Here is a 19,871-nt window from a genome sequence, read left to right on the forward strand (position 1 = left end):
AGTGTGATGATAAGGCCTCCGTTTCCTAGGCAGCTAGCTACCAGATAGCGGTGACCCTACTTTGACTGGGACAGTGATAGCAACATCTCCAAGCGTTTTGTGTTTCCTAAAGTCGGAAAAGATGCAGTTAGCTCTTGACAGTCTGACTCACACTCACACTCACACAATGATTCGCATGTGTTGATACAATAGCACAACAAGGTCATTGTTGGTGGAGTGCTTAAGGTCCCAAGCATCGATCTGGGTTGCATCGGCCTCTCCTTCTGGTAGGGAGCTAGCGCCTCTAGTTCTCTAATCCAAATCTGCTCGCCGCCCCCTTGCCCCCCACCCACTGTATTAGTATTAGACTATCACTCTTAGATACTTCTTAGTAAATACTGTCGAATTCGATTCTTCCGGGTTCCGCTACCACCTTGATTTGGCCTCCTCGTATTCATTCCTTCTTGTTGATCTTTTGACCTAAATACCTTTGCTTTTCGTCCGTTTAAAAAGAACCCCCGGCAATGTCAGGCTCGTCCTGCTCTTCAATGTCGGAAAGCTATCAGTAACGCGAGTAGCTTTGGCAAGTTCTTGTTCTTTACGCTTCGACGTCATCCACCGCGGCTAGGTTCCAGCACCTGGATGTGAGGCGGAAGAATCAACGTGGCTCTCGTTCTTACTTCTGCTACTTATATTTCCCAACATAAAAAATGTTGCCAGAATGCCATGGTCCCATCTGGGCCATTGATGACGTTTCCCGTTGCTTTCAGCGCAAGTATGTTTTCGACCGCTCACCTATGCCTGCAACTCGCAAAGAATTATCTCAGTCTAACGCGTTTCGAGTTAATACAGATATCTGCAACTTATATTTCCATTAGCTGCATGCGGTCTCTCCTTATTATATATCGTACTCCGGGTTGTCCATCGCTACGTTGTGAAAAAGAAGGGAATCGCTTACACGGTCCTCGCGAATGATGAAGCCGAGAATGGTGTATCCAGTACCGGACCAGTTGATGAAGAGGACGGAGAGGAAGGAGAGGAAACCGATCCGATGTTATTCAAGGCGACGCAGATGGAGCAGACGCAATTGGAGATCGACCGTCCGCGTGGAGAAATCGCCATCATAGCTTTGGAATTAGCCGCATTAATGGGCTTAGTGACCACGTTTGTCATCATTCTGAACACCAATGCCTGGGGCGACAACGGGACGCTTCCGGCTGTGGGAAAGCTGATTTCATGGGGCTATATACTGTTTTTAGTGCTGGTTCGATTCACTCTGTCAACTTTGAAGCTGCAATCGTCCCCTCGGTTGTGGAACCACACTGCGGCCCTTTATGGTATGCAATGGTTGTTCAACATCTTTGTGTTTCGGTCGGCCGTCATTTACCCCTCGTCGAAACGTGCTTTGACATTGAGCGCCGTCGAGTTTGCGCTGTCGACACTGCTGGTGCTCATCGCTGTGACCACACGCAGAGGTAACAAGGCAGTTTTGGTGCAATATGAAGATGGATTAGAGCCGCCGAGACATCCCAAGGCCAGCTTATTGTCACTATTAACTTTCTCCTGGTTAGATCCACTGATCTGGAAGGGTTACAGACAGCCGCTTGAACTAGGCGACGTTTGGAACTTAACAACATCCCAGAAAGCTGCTACAGTTTTGGAGGACTTTCGCCGCAAGCATCCTAAAGGCTCATTAATTTGGAGGCTCGGGCGCTATTTCTACGGCACGCTCCTGCTCCAGGGTGCATGGACGATATTCTCCAATCTCTTCACCTATCTGCCGACCCTCCTTCTGAAAGTTATTCTGGAATATGTCGAAGATCCCAGATCAACCACCGCCAACGCAGCCTGGCTGTACGCGATCCTTCTCTTTTGCTCTGGAGCTATCCAAGGTGTCGCTGATGGACAGGCTCTTTGGATGGGTCGAAAGCTAGGCGTCAAGCTTCGCGCTATCATTATCGGCGAAATCTACGCCAAAGCTCTGCGCCGGAAAGCCGGTTCCTCTCCTGATGCACCAAAGAAGAAGGAAGAACCTCAGAAGGACGGCAAAAAGAACAGGATCTTTTCCTTTGGCCGCAAGAAGAAGAAGGCCACAGCGGACTCTGAGACTCCAGCTCCAGCAGATTCCGCCAAGGCAGATCCGGCTCAATTAGCCAATGTCGGCACCATCATCAACCTGATGGCTATTGACTCTTTTAAGGTCAGCGAAGTGGGCGCCTATCTTCACTTTCTCTGGGCTAGCGTTCCGGTCCAAATCATCATTGCTGTCACGCTTCTGTATCGACTCCTTGGATTCAGCTCGTTCGCTGGAATCGTTCTCATGGTCCTTATGCTTCCGGTAAATCTTTTTATTGCCAAAAGCTTCGCTAGGTTGCAGAACCAGATCCTGGCTGGAACGGATGCACGTATTCACGCGACCAACGAGGTCCTTCAAAACATTCGTATTGTTAAATATTTCGCTTGGGAACAGCGTTTCCAAGATATCATCGACGAGAAGCGCAGAGGGGAGTTGAAATCGCTACGGAAACGCTACATTCTGTGGTCTTTCGCGGCAACGGTTTGGTACGGGACACCAATTCTCATCACCTTCTCCTCGTTCTTCTTGTATACGGTGGTTGAAAAGAAGAAACTGACACCATCGGTCGCTTTCCCGGCTTTGTCGATGTTCTCCTTACTCCGCGTACCCTTGGATCAGCTGGCCGATATGGTTGCTCATGTTCAAGAATCGAGAGTCTCCTTAGACCGTGTGGATACGTATCTCAATGAAGAGGAGACAGAGAAGTACAGCATATTGAGCACACGCACGGATCCTGGAACACCGCCTAAGATTGCATTGGAGAATGCTACTCTTTCCTGGGGCACTCCCAAGAAAGACAGCAATGGAGACACCGCTGACAATGGCGAGGCCTTCCGTTTGATCAATATGGACGTGTCCTTCCATATTGGTAAACTCAATATTATTGCTGGGCCTACAGGATCCGGAAAGACATCCTTATTGATGGCACTTTTGGGTGAAATGAAATTACTAGAAGGCAGAGTCCATCTACCTGGCGGAACGGCCAATCGAGCTGAATTGCCAGTTGATCCCCAAACTGGACTCATTGAGAGTGTCGCATACTGTGCACAAGAAGCATGGCTTGTCAATGCTACGGTCAAAGAGAACATTGTGTTCGCTTCACCTTTTGACGAGAGTCGCTACAGGGCCGTCATCAAAGCCTGTGCTCTCGAGCGCGACTTGTCTATTCTCGATGCGGGCGATCAAACCATGGTTGGCGAGAAAGGCATCAGTCTATCTGGAGGACAGAAGCAAAGGATCTCACTGGCTCGCGCTATCTACAGCAGGGCTCGTCATCTATTGCTCGACGATTGTCTCAGCGCTGTGGACTCTCACACAGCAAAGCACATTTTCCGAGAAGCTCTCAGAGGTCCATTGATGATGAACCGAACCTGTGTACTTGTCACTCACAACGTCGCTCTGACAGTTCCTCAAGCCGATTTTGTCGTCGCCCTCGACAATGGTAAGATTACCGCTCAAGGACGCCCAGATGATGTCGCCAGTTCGGGCGTTTTTGGTGAAGACTATTTCAAGTCTCGGCCCACCTCGAGAGCCAGTACTCCTCGTTTATCACGCATGCCATCTGACGCGGGTGATGGACACACAGATGAACAGCCCTCGACAAACGGAAAGGTGAACGGATCTTCTAGCAAACCGACTACGCAGGATCAGAAAGGGGACAATGTACAGTCGAAGCTGACTGAATCGAAAGCTGTCGGGAGTATCAAGTGGTCGACCATTCGGCTTTACCTCAGATCGATGGGTCCCTGGTACTACTGGATAAGTGCTGCTCTTGTCTTCAGCTTGCAGCAACTGGGATCTGTCTCGACCAACATCTGGATCAGACAGTGGGCGAATTCCTATCAGGTGGAAGAAAACGGCTCGGTTGATGCCGGCACTTACGCTGCTGCGACAGCTTTCAAGTACCCGTCATTCAATGCTGGGGGTGTTCCGCGCAGCTCCAACTCTTACGTTCCCCAGTTCGGTGTACAACGAAGTCCAGCGACCGATGGCGACGTGAATGTCTCCTACTATTTGGGTGTCTACGCACTTCTGGGAATTGGCTACGTCCTAATCTCCCTATTGAGGGAGGGTGTTCTCTTCTGGGGCTCTCTCAACGCATCTTCCCGGATCCACAGGCGCCTTCTGGATACCGTAATGCATGCCAAGTTCAAGTTCTTCGATTCAACCCCACTGGGTCAGTTGATGAACCGGTTCTCCAAGGATATAGAAGCTGTCGACCAAGAAGTCGCCCCTGTCGCTATTGGCATGATTCACTGCTTGGCATCCGTCATCATGATAGTGATTTTGATCTCTGTCATAACTCCTGGTTTCCTGATCGCGGCGATCTTCATATCTATGATCTATTTCGCTCTAGGGGCTGTTTATCTCAACGCCTCTCGTGATATGAAGAGACTGGAGTCGGTACAGCGAAGTCCTCTTTACCAGCAGTTCGGCGAGACCTTGAACGGCATCGTTACCATTCGTGCGTATGGCGATGGTCCGCGGTTTATAGTCGACAATCACCGGCGCATCAACGCCTACAACCGTCCCCACATATATCTCTGGGCTGCAAATCGCTGGCTGGCATTCCGTGTGGACATCACGGGCGCCTTAGTTTCGTTCTTCACGGCCGCTTTCGTTCTGATCAATATCGGGAAAATTGACGCTGGTGCTGCTGGCCTGTCTCTCACGTATGCAGTCACTTTCACCGAGAACGTGCTGTGGCTGGTTCGCCTGTACTCGGAGGTTCAGCAGAGCATGAACTCAGTTGAACGAGTGAAAGAGTACCTTGACGTTGAGCAAGAAGCCAAGGCAGTAATTGTCGACTCGAGGCCCCCGGCCGACTGGCCTACTGGAGGCGCCGTCGAATTTATGAATTACACTACCCGGTATCGGCCTGACCTTGATCCTGTCCTTCGAAGTGTGTCCTTTGCAGTCGAGCCCGGCGAAAAGGTCGGTATCGTTGGCCGCACAGGTGCTGGAAAGAGCTCCCTTGCGCTTGCGCTTTTCCGGGGACTTGAGGCAGAGCAGGGACAGATTCTCATTGATGGACTAGACATCGGCACCATTGGACTCCGCGATTTGCGGGAGGCAATTACCATTGTGCCCCAGGATCCAACTCTTTTCACAGGAACCATTCGAAGCAACCTTGATCCGTTCCACCTATTCAGCGATGAACAGATCTTCACAGCCCTTCGTCGTGTCCATCTCATCGGGTCGGGGACGTCAGGATCAGCAACTCCTATTACGGCCAGCACCGTGTCAGTCGCTGAACCGCACCTCATATCGGCCCATGGAGCCGACGTGGATGGTGCCGTTGTTCAAGATAATAAGAATATCTTCCGCAACCTGGAGTCTCCAGTCTCCGAATCAGGCTCAAATCTGTCCCAAGGCCAGAGGCAGCTTCTGTGCCTTGCGCGCGCTCTTTTGAAGAACCCCAAGGTTCTGATGATGGATGAGGCGACCGCATCTATCGACTACAACACTGATTCCAAGATCCAAGAAACGTTGCGGGAGTTGCGAGAGAGCACCATTATCACAATTGCGCACCGCCTGCAAACCATCATTGACTATGATAAAGTCTTAGTGCTTGATCATGGCGGGGTCATCGAGTACGATCATCCGTGGACGCTGATCAACAAGTCAGATGGGCTGTTCCGTAGCATGTGCGAGAACAGCGGCAATCTAGAGGTTCTTCTGGACGGCGCGAAAAACGCATGGGAAAACAAGCGCCTTGTTGATGACTCATAGAGCTCCATACATACATACTGCCTGTTAATCATTTCCTTTTCTCTTCATCGTTTGGGTTCCTGTACAGCCATAGGGACCAAAAGTTGCGTATATCTTTTTTTTGGGAGGCTACCTTATTCTTAGGACTGATCAGTATTAATATTCTAGCACATATGGCGATTAGAGTGCTTCTCCTTACATATCATGTTCATATTGGACAAGACCGCATATTATTATTATGAGAATGCTGCAATTTTCTTTCGTTGAGTAGCGCACTGTGGATAGTAGGAAGTTGAATGATGCCTCAGTCATCCATATGTTCTTCTTTGGGACTAGCGCAACATAACCATCGATGCCCAAAAGGGTAAGAGACGAACGTCACCGACGCCATACACCCATCTCTAACGGCTGAAATAACTCTCTTGGGATCCTCAGCAGCAAATTTTGATGCTGACGGCCAATCTTGAGAAACAATGCTACTGGATCTCAAAGACGATGGATGATCCCTTGACTCGGCGTCATCGGTGCGGACATGATATCACGGCTCCAGATTCTCGGAGCCGTACGGGAGCCCACCGTTCATGAGATCATGGTAGCCAAGTGATCGGATATCTCAACAGATGGACGCGTACCCCTCAGGTTCGTACCTGCAGAAGAATCCGAATCGCAGGGGTCTAGGTCGAAGCATTCTTGTTGTTCGACCATTGTTCGGTGTCAATTGCGACTGGTTCCGAGGAAGCAAAGTTTCTAGTGACTGGTGTCAATGATGCAACGGACCCGGGAAGACAGCTCTATGCGCATAGATTCCCGCTTGAACAAACTCAATTGTATGCGGGAATAGTCCAGATTTCATCATATGGTTGCATTCGTGACCGATTGAATAGTCGTCGTTGTTCATAATGACTGCAAGGACTCGGGCTGTGTCACTGAGGGAGCTTATAAGAGTCACTCAGCGGAAGTACGCTTGGCACAAGCTGGCTTCCCTTTCAATTTTGATATCAACTTCTCGTACAGCCTAGACGCATCACTCAGTCTAAACCGAGTGACTCCCTGACTCTCACCATGCGTATCCTCCCGACATTGAGCGGCCTCATTCTGGCCGGCGTGGCCACCACCGCCGCCCTCAACAACAGCTTCTGCACCCCCAAGTCTGGCGATGTCCAGGTAGTCCAGTACGCCTGGGCTCTCGAATTCTTCGTCCAGCAATACTACGCCTCCGTCCCAGTCAACCAGACCTTCCTCAACTCGGCGCTGAACAGCTCCACCGCAAACTACGCCTCCAACCTACAGGGCATCAACCAGCAGAACCGCCTCGGCGTCCGGGCCACGCAGCAACTCGGCAAGCGCATCAGTAACTTCACCGCGCCCGGCTGCAACTTCACCTTCCCCACCCCAGCCAGCAGCGAGGCGTTCCTAACCACCGCCCAGGCGTTCGAGTCCAACGTCTCCGCCGCCCTCGTCGGGCTCGAGGGCTTCACCCAGGCCCCCGAGGTCTCCTTCCTGATCGCTCGTCTAGCCGCCCAGCACGCCGGCCACGCCGCCTACCTCGCGACTACCCAGGAGGCCGTCGTCTTCCAGAGCAACGTTACCTCGCTGGTAAGCGCCTACAGCCCCAGCTACGTGCTCTCCAACGGCACCAGCCCCGGCCAGCTGGGCCGCTACTTCAGGGGATGCGTCTCGGCGCCTAAGCCCCCTTGCGGTAACCTTACCATCGGGCCATTGATTGCCACCAGAGGTGGCAACTCTTCGACGAGCTCGAATTCTTCCTCGTCTAGCTCCGCTTCTGGTGCTGCCACTTCTACGGGGTCTAGCAGGAGAAGATTCTGGTAGAAAGTCAAAAGGACTGTACATTGCGTTATTTCAAAGTCGCCTGCAAAGGCAAGAAGTATATCCTCATGGCCTCAATACCTAATACGATGGAAGGGATGGTGTTGCTGTAATTGATTGAGCGGGCTACTTTCTATAGAATAATGCCCTGTTACTTGATTCTAAGGAGGATCAACGCATAATGACAAGGTAGTATATTAATTGATGCTAATATGTACGGATACGCGATTTATTCCTATATACACGTATATCCACGTCCCTTATCAGAATCAGAAAAGAGGCTCCACTATGTACCGTAAATATTCTATAGACACTGGATCCCTATGCGCCAATAACCCTTGGTATCCAAAACTATCGTGATTCCATCGTTATGCAAATGCTGCTCGCTGTTACAAGTCCTGTACACCAGAAATCTGAATGAATGATCGTAAAAGTCGCCACTCTGGTGTCTTTGACTGGGTGACGAAGCAGGCTTCCTCGCAAGAAGTAAGGCCCCGGATGTTCCGGACTCAACGAGTTCGACACTATCCGCGTCACTCCGAGGCAGGTCTGGAGTTATCCTTCCTTCCTTCTTCTTTTGTCTGTTGCCACGTCTTCAATCCTGCCTGATCAAGGACAGGTACCTTTCCAGACTTTCCCCCATCACGTTTATGAAGGGCCACTGGGTGTTTCGCCGGAAAAGGCGGGCCCAGAGTTTGATAACTGCATATCCAAGGCTTCGTGGATCCTGACTTGGGGGTGATTCCCCATCTTCTAGGTCCATTGAAGCATATGCCTCTTCGACTATGCAACGTGTCCAATGCAGGATTCGACTTTCATTTTCTAAATTAAATGTTAACAAGTTAGTAATCGATGAGAGTGTCGGGAAAGTGTCGCCTCATACCACTCAGGGTTGTTTGATTTCCTGCCTCTGCTAGGGACAGTAGCCATTTGCTCAGGAGGACGGCACACTCTAGACTGGCAATAGAATGTCGGACACTCCAGAAGAAGGCTTGACTACGCGCAACATAGTCAATTCCCAGGCGTACGGGAATGCTTAACGCGTGCGCAGCATAGATCAGCGCAGGCGTTAGTCGATAGCTTCGTCCCGGCCGCGGTGATCGATGCAGCGCCGCAGCAATAACGTATGGGTCTCTGGTCTCTAACTGGCGGTAGGGCCCCAGATTCAAAGAAAGACGGACATAGGCCAACCCCAAAAGTGAGCTCGACGTGAATGGAATGGGACCATTTTCATTATGGGGATTGAGACTTGACTCCGGTGCTTGCTGCCAGACAGAGGTCCAGGAACGAAGTGCCCTCCTGTGCAATGGTCAGTTTGCCGTTCGGCGTGATATTTCAGTTAGACTTATAGCGAGACTCACTCCAGTTTATTTAATTCCTCTGTGGGTAATGAAAATGACTGGTCACCATTCGGGATGGAAAGTTCGCTCACCAGATGAATGCGCTGTAGAAGGCCATGGAGCAGAATGTAGTTGCCTAATGGCGAAGGGATCGGATCCAACATGACAGGCGTTCGTGACTTCTGCAGAAGTAGAGCCAGCGCATCCTGGAAGTACAATTGCTGCGAGCCAACTTCCTTTTGCGCGGCCTCCCATTCACTAGCTGTGGCGGCTTTCCATTCCTGAGTGGAACAAGGCAAGCGCAAGTGTACCTCGCTACTTCGAAGCACTGGGTAGATATTGTACGCGATGCTGTGGACATGAACAAAGCAGAAGGAGACAAGTCGAGTACGGCGAACGGACTCGTCCTCGGCCCACTCATGCCAATGCATAGGCGAATGTCTCGGAGTGACTGCGATGTTTTCAGTTAAACCAAATTCCCGCAAACACCTCACTAGTAGGTGCTGTAAACCAAAGGCTTCCTGAACTAGTTCGGGCCCTTCCCAGCTTGCAAATCCCATCAAGACAAGCAGGGTGCGGATGTTTTCAATCTGACGCCAGGCACTCCATCCCGGAGCATTGCCTAAAGGAAGGGGAATCGACGAGGGCGCTTGTTGGTGAAAAGTTCCCGGAACAGTAGAGAGTGGCATCTGAATGGCATTGCTGTACGACCCTCCAGTGGAAGGCTGTGTCTCTTTGGAGAGCCTGTGAAGTAAGATTGCTTTTGAGGCGTAGAAAAGCCTTTCGGCATTCCGGTGCTCCAGCCGATACTGAGCACCTACGGTCAAGAAGGCTAATATCAACTCTGGCGCGCGTTCATTGATCCGTAATGTGGGGAGGTGTATGAAAGGTAAGTGAGTATGGAAGCCCTCAAAGAATGAGGTCAAGTATCTCGTCAGCGTGTGCCGAGACGGCAAAACAAAGTCGGGAATTAAGTGACGGAACTCCTCTAGAGAGGTTGCGAGCCGTAATCTCTGTTCTTCGCTCACCTTAAGAGGCGAATAATTCGTCGCTGTCTGGGGAGGTTCTTATTTGTACGTCAGACACAACAGCTCCTTTTCAGTTTCTCAGGTAACATACCATGATCCGATACAGTTCCGAGGCTCTGGTCACCTGGCGGTACTGAGGGCAGCCAAGATCTGAAGGGCGAGTCATCGCGAGATCCCCTCGTCTGGCCTCGACGATTTGAGCTAGGCTGCTCTCTCGTTGCTCGGCCAGGATCGGGAACTTCAGCAGGCACTGCGCTGTGAACCTGCGAGATCTCACCTTCGGTGGGAACCCATTCCGCCGGCAAGCCGATCGAGTCCAGGAAGTGAGTGAAATCCTGAAAATGGTTCAGCTCTTCAGGAAGGTACGGCAATGGTTGCGCTAAGAGCAATTAGCAAAACCAATAATTGATCAATACGACGCCCGATTGCCTACCAACGGGTTGATTGTCTCGGTAGGCACCCGGGAGGAGTAGCTGTGCCGCTTGAAGGATATCCGCATCATGAGCAACTGCTGGATGCGTCTCCAGGCCCGTACTGTTACCACGGTCGTGGAGCATGTTTTGCTCGCCTGCCAGATACGATGCAGGATGGGCACCGGGCCATTGCCCTATAGTAGGGGTTACAGGAAGAGGAACCTCTGCCCGCGGCATAGGTTGTGCATCATGACTCTCTTGGGCAATATGGGATTCAGCCTGCTTGGGCACCTGAATCCCCACTGGCTGAACCTGATCCTTGGCTACCTGTTCAGGTTGAGCGCTAGGTGAAGAGAGGCCATTGTCTTGATGCAAGATACGTGTGTGCCGCTTGAGGAGGTCACGGCGTGTAAAAGCCGCCCCGCAGAAACAGACGAACGGCTTCTCTTTCGTATCTGAGCAGAGCCATCAGCAAGACATGTCTACAGTATAGTTGCCGATAGAACAAAAAGCAAGGCTTATTGGAGATGATTGGAGAGGCCCTTACGAGTACGGATATGCCGCTCAAGATGCTCTGTTCTCCTGAAGTTCCGACCGCAATGCATGCATACGCGAGTCTTTGCTCCAACGCTTGAGCGACGAGGGCCGCGTGTGGGCTGCGACGACTGAGACAGCATCAAGACATTTGGGGTGCATAACAATACAATAATAATAATTAATTCTGGGATTGATACTAAAGAAAGAAGATCTCTCCACTTGGAGACGACAAGGTTGAGCAAGTGGACTTGTGACAGGGAGTCTTTGGAGGTTGGACTCGGAGAGGAAAAGTGCGACCGGGGGCAGAGTCGAGGGGGAATGGGAATACAGGCTATACAGTACGGTACGGAGTACTATACAGTACGTGACCGACTCCAACGGCTGAGCGGGGTAGATAGATAATAGGTAGATAATCAAGATGACCCCAACGGATGCCTACCTTATGCTCTCTTCCTTACCCCGTTCCCATGATAAGCATCAAGATCAGATCATTATCTAGCAGGATACTTGGGTTTGGTTGAGCGATTTCAACGTCGTTGTCACAGCAAGATAGATACTATCTCGGAAATACAGCTATGGTGCGAGCGTACTCATTCCCCGGTGTTGCAGTCATCACAGGGGCCGGCGGAACAGGTACAGTCTTATCTACCTTAGACATCGACTCGAGCAAGTCTTCAGAGAAGGCAATCCCTTGTTGCTGAAATTTCCTAGGGATTGGTGCAGCAGTTGCAAAAGCCTTTGCCTCCGCAGGATGCGAGCGAGTAGCCGTAACAGACATCAATGAATCCTCTCTGACAAAGACACGAGATGCGATTTTCTCTCTCCACCCCAACATTCGTCTGGTAGTGAGAGCAGGGAATATGGCGGACGAGCAATTCGTCGAGGCCTTTATGAATGAAGTGGTGAGCACATTCGGTCGTCTCGATTATGCAGTGAACTGCGTCGGGATACTTGGGGACTCGGGTCGATCAACAGAAACCAGCACGGAGGTCTTTGACCGGATTACCAATATTAATTACAGGGGTTGTTGGCTGTCATCCAGAGCACAGTTGAAGCAGATGCTCAAACAAGATCCTCTACCGAGCCATGATCCGGGCCGTGAGCCGCAACGGGGGAGTATTGTCAATATCGCCAGTCAGCTGGGGATTGTCTCACGTCCTGGAGCTCGTAAGCGCTCCTGTTTCTTCAACTCGAGATACCGCTTGAGCGTTTACTGATACTCCTTTGAAAAACAACAGCAGCATACTGCGCCTCCAAAGCCGCCATTATCGGCATGACTCGAGCCGATGCAATAGATTATTCTGCGGACGGCATCCGCGTGAATTGTGTCTGTCCGGGGGTCATTGAGACCCCGATGACAACTGGAAACGAGGAGGTACGTGCGCGGCTACAGCCTGCCGTGGATATTGCGCCGATGAAACGGATGGGCAAGCCAGAAGAGGTGGCAGATGCGGTTCTCTTTTTATGTTCGACGTTTGCCTCCTTCGTGCAGGGCCATGCTATGGTTGTTGATGGTGGCTATGTTATCAACTAGACTCTCGGCAAAGACCGTAGGCAAAACGTACTTCACAAGGACTCTACTAGCTTGTACAAAAAATAGTGCCGAATTGACCCTATCTAGTCTAAACATTCATTGTAAAATCTCTCCTTCCAGTTGAAATGGATCTCCCACGCACGACCGGCTCGCAAGATTTTCGATTCCTGCCACAGTCCTCCTGCAATCTGCATCCCGACCGGCAGTTGGACGTCCGCATTGTCCTTAGCAGGGGCAAATCCAACAGGAATGGACATTGCGGGCTGGCCAGTTACGTCAAATATTGCAGTATTTATCGTGAGACCCATGCTCGGCTTCACCGACTCCAATGGAAGACCACGCTTCCCGTGTCTAGGCGCAACGACCGGAGTAGTGGGCATGATCACCACATCGTACTGCTCAAAGATCGTCTCGTAGAGATCTCGGAGCCTCCGGCCGATGTTCATGGTCTTGCCGTAGAGATCCGGGAACCGCGAGCTGAGGTACAACCCGTTGATGATGACGTTCTTCGTTGCTGGAAAGGCTCTCTGATAGCTATCGTTTGTCCAAGGGAGTCTTGCGCGCTCCATTTCAGTCAGATACAATCCTCTTCTTCCGTGGGCATGCCCCAGGAGATTCATGGAGCCTGCTATGCGCTGTTGGATTGTCCAGATGGCGGGGCCTTGCAGGTGCTCGGGGAGTGAAATCTCCTCAACTGTGGCACCGAGCTCTTTGAATCCCTGGGCGGCCGTCCTGACACAGTCCCTGACTGCGGCAGCGACAGCCGCATGCTCAAAGCCTTCTTTCAACAAGGCAATCCTGAAGCCGTCGAGCCTCGTCGGTTCTGCCTGAAGTCTCTGAGCAAACACTGTTGATCCGGGCTTGGGACTGCCAAGCGATCTGTCGTCTATTCCGTCATAGCCACTGATAGCATCCAGGCAGAGGGCAATATCTTGCACATTTCGAGCCAGTGGTCCGGCATGGTCATTCACCGCATCACCACTTGCAATACCGGTAAACGGAACCAGGCCATGTGTGGGCTTCAGACCAACGCCTGCGGGAGAATATCAGTGAGGCATTCATCTGTCTTATCTGGGGCAATCATACAGCCACATAGTGACGCAGGCACTCGGATACTCCCACCTTGATCACCACCTATTGTAATATCCACCAAGCCACCGGCCACCAGAGCAGCCCCGCCAGATGTGCTACCACCGGCAGAATACCCTGCCGCAAGAGGATTCTCGACTATACCCTGAGCACTAGTATAGGAGCCGGTGGAATGGCAGAAATTTTCGCACGTCGAGGTACCCAGAATATCAGCACCGGCATCCAGGAGTCGCGTAACGACCGTCGCATCAGTGATTGGTGTCCAAGCCGGAATCACATCGCTGCCCAGTAGCTGAGGGACCCCAGCAACTGCAATGCAATCTTTCAAGCTGACCGTCTTTCCAGCCAGGGGACCTCCACCGGGGTCACCCTTGATCAAGAATTTATGCGCCCACGCCTGACCGAAAACCTGCTCTTCCGGCGACGGTCGCCGTATGTTTTGTCGTGGATAACGTGATAGATCAGGTACAGGCTGGTAATCTGGTAGCTTCGCGACGTCCTCTGCGCAATCATGGACGGCTGCTAGGAGAGTATGGAAATCATCTGCTTCATCGGGGTTGACTGAGAGGCCAAAATTATTCAGAAGCAGCTGCGCGTCTTCCTTTTTCACAGGGTTATCTCTGTACGAGCTTCTTTAGTTCTGTCCTTATGATGCATCACGCTGAGATCGGACTTACGCGGAAATCGAGGTAAACAGGACTGACATGATGAGCCTCGAATATGCACAACTTGGACGCGTGGAAGAGGTCGGCGATGTCTTGGAAAGGTAGAAGAAAAGAATTTGTTACAGCCTCATTCTCAAGCTTGCACTCAAGGCAGCTATCATCGTAGAAGAACAAACAGTACTCCAACTGCACAGACAGCGCCCTTATCATGCAGGTTGGAGACGAGATTTTGGAGTCTTCTCCTTGTCAAGACCCCAACTTCTGGGCTGGAGTTATCGATGATCAACGGCCGAATGGACATTACCATATCAGAATAGTCATCGTGAGCTCCACTGCTACCAAAATCCATTATCCTGCGGATGAGGGGAACATCTCCATCTCCGCACAAGAGGAGTACATAGTCTGATAAGCGTCAAGTCTACCCTTTTAGCTACAGACTCAAATCGGCGACCCAAGACTGGCTTGTTGGCTGAAATCATTGCGCCTGATTGGAAAAACTTCTAATTTCAACAATTCATATTCTTGGAGAACCCGACCTCGCGGCACTTCGCCGACGATTTAGAATTCGTCATTGATACAAAGCTCGAATTGCAGAAATGGGCAAGAAGCGTGTTCTCATCACTTACGGCGTCGATGTCGATGCAGTTGCCGGCTGGCTTGGTTCTTATGGAGGAGAAGACTCAACGAATGACATCAGCAGAGGTGATTCATGCAGTCTATGCGGATTGATGGGTTCCTCAGTTGCTAACTCGACCATGAACAGGTGTTTGGGCTGCCACTGTCGGCACGAGGCGTCTTCTAAAATTCTTCGACAAGTACGGCATCAAATCGACATGGTTCATTCCGGGCCACTCGTTAGAATCATTTCCTGAAGAGATGGCTGCCGTGCGCGACGCTGGCCATGAGATCGGTCTCCACGGATATTCGCACGAGAACCCGAAGGACATGACGTTCGAACAGCAGCGGGATGTCCTAGACAAAACCTACCGGATGTTGACCGAGTTCTGCGGAAAGCCGCCTCGTGGAAGTGTTGCCCCGTGGTAGGTTCTTTCTCTGTATGTTGCAAATAGCCTCTTGCTGATACAGAGGCGTAGGTGGGAAACGAGCAAAGAAGGGGCTCAATTGCTCCTGGACTACGGAATCGAGTACGATCACAGCATGAGCCACGAAGACTGCCAAGCGTACTATCTGCGAACAGGAGATTCCTGGACCAAGATTGACTACAGCAAGAGGGCAGAAGAGTGGATGAAGCCTCTGGTTCCTGGTCAGGAGACGGGGCTTGTGGAGATCCCTGCAAACTGGTACATCGACGACCTGCCTCCCATGATGTTCATCAAAGCAGCCTCGAACAGTCATGGATTCGTCAACCCCCGTGATGTTGAAGACATCTGGCGCGATCACTTTGACTACTTTTACCGGGAGTATGACACATTCATTTTCCCCATCACAATCCATCCGGACGTTTCTGGGCGGCCGCCTGTGCTTCTCATGCATGAAAGACTCATCGAGCATTTTAAAAAGCACGACGGAGTGGAATTCGTGACTATGGAGCAAGTCTGCGACATCTTCAAGAAGGAAAACCCGGCGCCTGAAGGTGCGCTCATGCCAGCCGAACCGGGAGCCATCCTCAAGAAGTAATCACGTAGAGTCCGCTTACCTTAGCTATTCAATGACAATTCTTCAAAACGGATATCAAGAATCTCGAAAAATAACGTCAAGCGTGCTCTAGTACTAGCCCTGGATGGATTGTCTCCAACCCTCTCCAATACTCCAACTGACAGAAATAAAGCTGCAGATACTGAAAATACCCCAGACTCCTATGTTAGTGACTAGCAGTTACGACTTGTAATCCTCAAAATGATAGTCAATCTTACCCCATCTTTTTTTCGGCTGACCGTTACTCCAACTCTGGGGTTTAGTCTTTTCCATCTTCGTATCTTTTCTCCATGTGGAATGTGGATCAGCACGCTGAGACTGTTTAGTTTTATCACTGCCCCATGGAATATCATGAATTCATGATTGTAGGCTTGGGATGGAAACCTTATCGCGTGTGCTGATCCCAGTTTGATCGTCCAAGTGAGCAGTATGGCGATGATGGGGTAAGAGACTACCCCAAAGCCGTGTACCTGAGCATGAGCTTCGTGACAACCTCCTACCTCGCCTTCAGCCTGGTCATCTACGCCTGGTGCGGGAAGTGGATCGCCTCGCCCTCGCTCGGCAGCGCCGGCGAGACCGTCAAGCGCGTCGCGTACGGCATCGCCCTCCCCGGCCTCATCGTCAGCGGCGCGCTGTACGTGCACGTCGGCGCAAAGTACCTCTTCGTGCGCATCCTGCGGCACTCGAAGCATCTCCAGGCGAACACCCTCGTCCACTGGGGGACCTAGCTGGGCTGCACCGTAACCCTGTCCGCCATCTCCTTCATTCTGGCCAGCGCCATCCCCATCTTCACGTATGTCCTTGCCTTGGTGGGGAGTCTCTGCTATTCGCCGCTGGCGATCTGCTTGCCCGGGTGGTTGTGGCTGTATAGTCACCAGCACTACCGGCAGGGCAGCGTCGGGCGGCTCGTCATCTACGGTCTGCATGTGGGTATGATTTTACTAGGGGTCTTTATGACTATCGGAGGCACGTACGGGGTAGTGGTGCAGATCATGGATGCGTACCGCAACGGACGGATTGACCAAGCGTTCTCGTGCGCGGACAATAGCGGTACAGTCTCGTAGTCCTCATTGTCTTCTGGGATATCCATTGCGGAAACTTTTGTTTTTCATCTCTCACTTCTTCTAAACTGCAATCAACTCCATACGTCATACAGACAAGACATGTAATCAACCACGCTATCGCTAACACCTCACCTCGAAACTGCGAATCTCAGCCTTCTTCCCCTCAATGTTGGGAGCCTGACACTTCCTCGGACTATGCGGCGCAATAGTGCCAATCGACCTTTTACACCTTTCATCGCTGAACAGAAGCACCTCGCAAGCCGGTTGCTGTATCTCACTGATGTAGCCCAACGCACCTCCGTTCAAGATCTCATTTTCACATGCGAGTGAGCCAGAGCCCGAGTACAAGGTATCTTCTCCTGAGCACCGGGTGTTCTGATAGAGATGGAGGCGCCATCTCACAGGGTGGTTTGCAGGTGTAGGTGCTGGTGATGGATTGGCGGGGTTTGTGAGTAATGCGAGACCGAGAGAGCCGAGCAGGAGCGTTTGAGCGTTGACAAACATGTTGTCTTCTGATACAAGTAGGAATGGGACACTCGAAGCGATATCAAACAGCACAGCCCTGAAGAGCTCGAGTCAGGCCGCTCAATTCCATGTTCTGATGGCTTACCTCCAGCCAAATGGCAGGATCTGTTAGTGAGTATTGGTACAAACACAAGAGAAAGAGGATTCCTATCTTGTACAAGAGTTGATCACTTCTACATAGCAAGTGAAGAATAAGTAAAAGGGATCATCAATAGTTTCATTATCAATCATGGAAATCTCAGGCTAGGATAATCTCGCTCAGACATTAAGAAAGAGGGGTCGACGTGCAGTGATGTCAATCTCATCATGAAATAATCACCTTTCGGTGTAATGGCAGTATTTTGAGTTGTCACCGGTCCTGCGGTACTGACTTTTGAGACTGGGTTGACGATCTACATGTTCCATGGAACCGTCTTCTGCAAAATACCATTACCTAGTCACTCGGCCGGTTAGACAATGGCGACTTGAGGATTGCGCAACCGATCAGCTTTAAATTAGATTTGGCCAGAATCACTGAGAAATTCTGAAAACTCCCGCTCAAGAGCACTCGGATCAAAGGGGGTAGATGGATCAAACGGCGCTGGGTCGGCCGGGTTGTCGACGTTGAGATAGTCAAGAACCTCGGAATATCTATAAAAATGGCCACATATTAGTTGTGTCAATGTGAATGAAACTCAAGCACTGACATCATAATCTTCCAAGTCTCTTTCGGGAAGTCTGCGCTGTCGAATGACCAATCGAAAGGCCCTGAAGCTACAGGCTCGTCGGTAGGATCATGATACGCAGCCAAGTAGGGATGTCTCAGAGCGTCTTGGGCGGAGATTCTTGTGTCGGGATCAATAACCAGCATCTTCTTGAGAAGGTCAATGGCTATAGAGCTGTGTGTCATTATCTGTGTCCAGCCATTCTTTTTATCTTCCGCAGAGGGTGTTTACCATCGAAATCAGTATCTTTCGGGACGACAGTCGATAAGTCTCGAGGCTCTCGTGACGGCAAAGATCGAACAAAGTTCACAGTCTAGATGTCAAAATCAGTGGGGAAACAAATCTTGGATTAGTGAGTCAAGTGTCCCCGTGCGACTTACGTTCTTACTGGTGATCTTCTCAATCACCGCATCAGGAGGATTTCCAAGGATATTTGTGATGAGGTGGAACTGGTGAACGTGGTCCTTCCCAGGAAAAAGCGGCTTACCCCGTAGCATCTCAGCAAGGATACAGCCGGCACTCCAAACGTCCACTTGAACTCCGTATCTCTGCCATGTTAGCATGATTTCCGGGGCGCGGTAGTATCTGGTTGCAACATAGCCGGTCATCTGGGGCTCCTGCTGCCGGGCGAGACCGAAATCGCATATCTTCAAATCGCAGTTTTCGTTGATGAGAATGTTGGTTGGTTTCAGGTCACGGTGAATCACATTAGCGGAATGGATGTATTTCAGGCCTCGCTATTGACAGTCAGCAAGGCATATTGGTGTCATCCTCAGCGTCGATGTTCATACTAAGATCTGGTAGATGAAGTATTGTGCGAATTTGCTGTCAAGAGGTTTGATGCTCAAAAGGCGTCCGAGGTCAGTCCCTAGAAGTTCTGTGGCTATGTAGCTAACCTGATATCAGTATACCAGCAAAAGGCGTTAAAAACAAAGAAGGCGAAGATGCCACAAGAATAGTCGCCTACATGTCCTCCAAAGGAGATATGAAAATATCGCGCAGGCAAATGAGCTAGAATCCAGGGTCAATCTCCCCCTCGGCAGCAGGATCAGGACGCCATACATTCTCATGTCGAAGATACTTCAGCAGCCTGATTTCCCGATATGTACGCTTAGCCAGAGACGAGCTGTCAAAAGGCTTCATAATCTTCTTCAATGCAACTGGCTGCTGGGTTATCTGATCGAAGACCGAGCTAGTGGTGCACGCTTTATTAGTAACGATACGCAGTTGGACGTTTCAAGAGCCAGTAAGTAGGGGCAATGCCACCGTAGTAGGTACGTACCAGACGAGGCCAAAAGACCCCATACCAATGGGCTGCGGGTTCACATATCTAAATCATAGTAGTTAGCTAGACGACCTTGATCTTCTCGGCAGCTGTTGGTCCAAGACCAAGCGCAACGAGCAGAAAACAAACATGCCTCGTAGTGTATTCGAATTTCGTACCCAAGATCTCAGCACGGACAAACTCAGCCATGTGGATAGGGCCGAGCGGTCAGGTATTGTGACCTCTGTGACAATGGAAATCCGAAGCGAGTAATGATAGTCTGAATTTCATAATCTGATCGGAGGGAAGAGGCGGCAGGGACCCAGGTAATCAGCCGTCCAAAGGAGGGGGTGTGGACGGTGTGGGTGTCTAGCTGACTATGTGGCTTGTTTGCCGGATCGAGCCAGCCAGAAGATTCAGGAAGAGTACCTGAGAGGGCTGAGAGTCCGTAGCATGAT

The 19,871-nt window shown here is 50.9% G+C and overlaps 9 protein-coding genes across 9 annotated transcripts; 5 read left to right on the plus strand and 4 right to left on the minus strand.

The window, feature by feature from the left end:
* Positions 1-1,051: 1,051 nt before the first annotated feature.
* Aspvir_004215 (putative ABC bile acid transporter) lies at positions 1,052-5,788 on the plus strand (the record flags this gene model as incomplete). Its single annotated transcript, XM_043267446.1, has 1 exon — positions 1,052-5,788. One exon carries the CDS (start codon positions 1,052-1,054, stop codon positions 5,786-5,788), a length of 4,737 nt encoding a protein of 1,578 aa, XP_043123381.1.
* Positions 5,789-6,829: 1,041 nt separating this feature from the next.
* Aspvir_004216 (ferritin-like domain-containing protein) lies at positions 6,830-7,597 on the plus strand (the record flags this gene model as incomplete). Its single annotated transcript, XM_043267447.1, has 1 exon — positions 6,830-7,597. One exon carries the CDS (start codon positions 6,830-6,832, stop codon positions 7,595-7,597), a length of 768 nt encoding a protein of 255 aa, XP_043123382.1.
* Positions 7,598-8,189: 592 nt separating this feature from the next.
* On the minus strand, positions 8,190-11,052 carry Aspvir_004217 (uncharacterized protein; the record flags this gene model as incomplete). The annotated part of the gene is made up of 6 exons (XM_043267448.1): positions 8,190-8,416; positions 8,478-8,893; positions 8,956-10,000; positions 10,054-10,341; positions 10,396-10,830; positions 10,923-11,052. 6 exons carry the CDS (start codon positions 11,050-11,052, stop codon positions 8,190-8,192), a joined length of 2,541 nt encoding a protein of 846 aa, XP_043123383.1.
* Positions 11,053-11,772: 720 nt separating this feature from the next.
* Aspvir_004218 (SDR family NAD(P)-dependent oxidoreductase) lies at positions 11,773-12,446 on the plus strand (the record flags this gene model as incomplete). Its single annotated transcript, XM_043267449.1, has 2 exons — positions 11,773-12,079; positions 12,151-12,446. The coding sequence occupies 2 exons, from the start codon at positions 11,773-11,775 to the stop codon at positions 12,444-12,446; spliced, it is 603 nt and encodes a 200-aa protein (XP_043123384.1).
* Positions 12,447-12,529: 83 nt separating this feature from the next.
* On the minus strand, positions 12,530-14,241 carry Aspvir_004219 (putative amidase; the record flags this gene model as incomplete). Its single annotated transcript, XM_043267450.1, has 3 exons — positions 12,530-13,479; positions 13,533-14,155; positions 14,213-14,241. 3 exons carry the CDS (start codon positions 14,239-14,241, stop codon positions 12,530-12,532), a joined length of 1,602 nt encoding a protein of 533 aa, XP_043123385.1.
* Positions 14,242-14,796: 555 nt separating this feature from the next.
* On the plus strand, positions 14,797-15,838 carry Aspvir_004220 (polysaccharide deacetylase family protein; the record flags this gene model as incomplete). Its single annotated transcript, XM_043267451.1, has 3 exons — positions 14,797-14,902; positions 14,964-15,240; positions 15,295-15,838. The coding sequence occupies 3 exons, from the start codon at positions 14,797-14,799 to the stop codon at positions 15,836-15,838; spliced, it is 927 nt and encodes a 308-aa protein (XP_043123386.1).
* A 359-nt stretch (positions 15,839-16,197) lies between these two features.
* On the plus strand, positions 16,198-16,920 carry Aspvir_004221 (putative neutral amino acid permease; the record flags this gene model as incomplete). Its single annotated transcript, XM_043267452.1, has 3 exons — positions 16,198-16,221; positions 16,264-16,521; positions 16,585-16,920. 3 exons carry the CDS (start codon positions 16,198-16,200, stop codon positions 16,918-16,920), a joined length of 618 nt encoding a protein of 205 aa, XP_043123387.1.
* Positions 16,921-16,971: 51 nt separating this feature from the next.
* Aspvir_004222 (uncharacterized protein) lies at positions 16,972-17,424 on the minus strand (the record flags this gene model as incomplete). Its single annotated transcript, XM_043267453.1, has 2 exons — positions 16,972-16,974; positions 17,053-17,424. 2 exons carry the CDS (start codon positions 17,422-17,424, stop codon positions 16,972-16,974), a joined length of 375 nt encoding a protein of 124 aa, XP_043123388.1.
* A 515-nt stretch (positions 17,425-17,939) lies between these two features.
* On the minus strand, positions 17,940-19,623 carry mpkC (mitogen-activated protein kinase mpkC; the record flags this gene model as incomplete). The annotated part of the gene is made up of 9 exons (XM_043267454.1): positions 17,940-18,075; positions 18,132-18,315; positions 18,381-18,462; positions 18,530-18,886; positions 18,941-19,040; positions 19,117-19,160; positions 19,212-19,341; positions 19,432-19,463; positions 19,564-19,623. The coding sequence occupies 9 exons, from the start codon at positions 19,621-19,623 to the stop codon at positions 17,940-17,942; spliced, it is 1,125 nt and encodes a 374-aa protein (XP_043123389.1).
* Between the last annotated feature and the right edge of the window lie 248 nt (positions 19,624-19,871).

The sequence above is a fragment of the Aspergillus viridinutans genome (genome assembly GCF_018404265.1).
Source record: "Aspergillus viridinutans IFM 47045 DNA, scaffold_2, whole genome shotgun sequence".
Taxonomy (NCBI): Eukaryota; Fungi; Ascomycota; class Eurotiomycetes; order Eurotiales; family Aspergillaceae; genus Aspergillus; species Aspergillus viridinutans.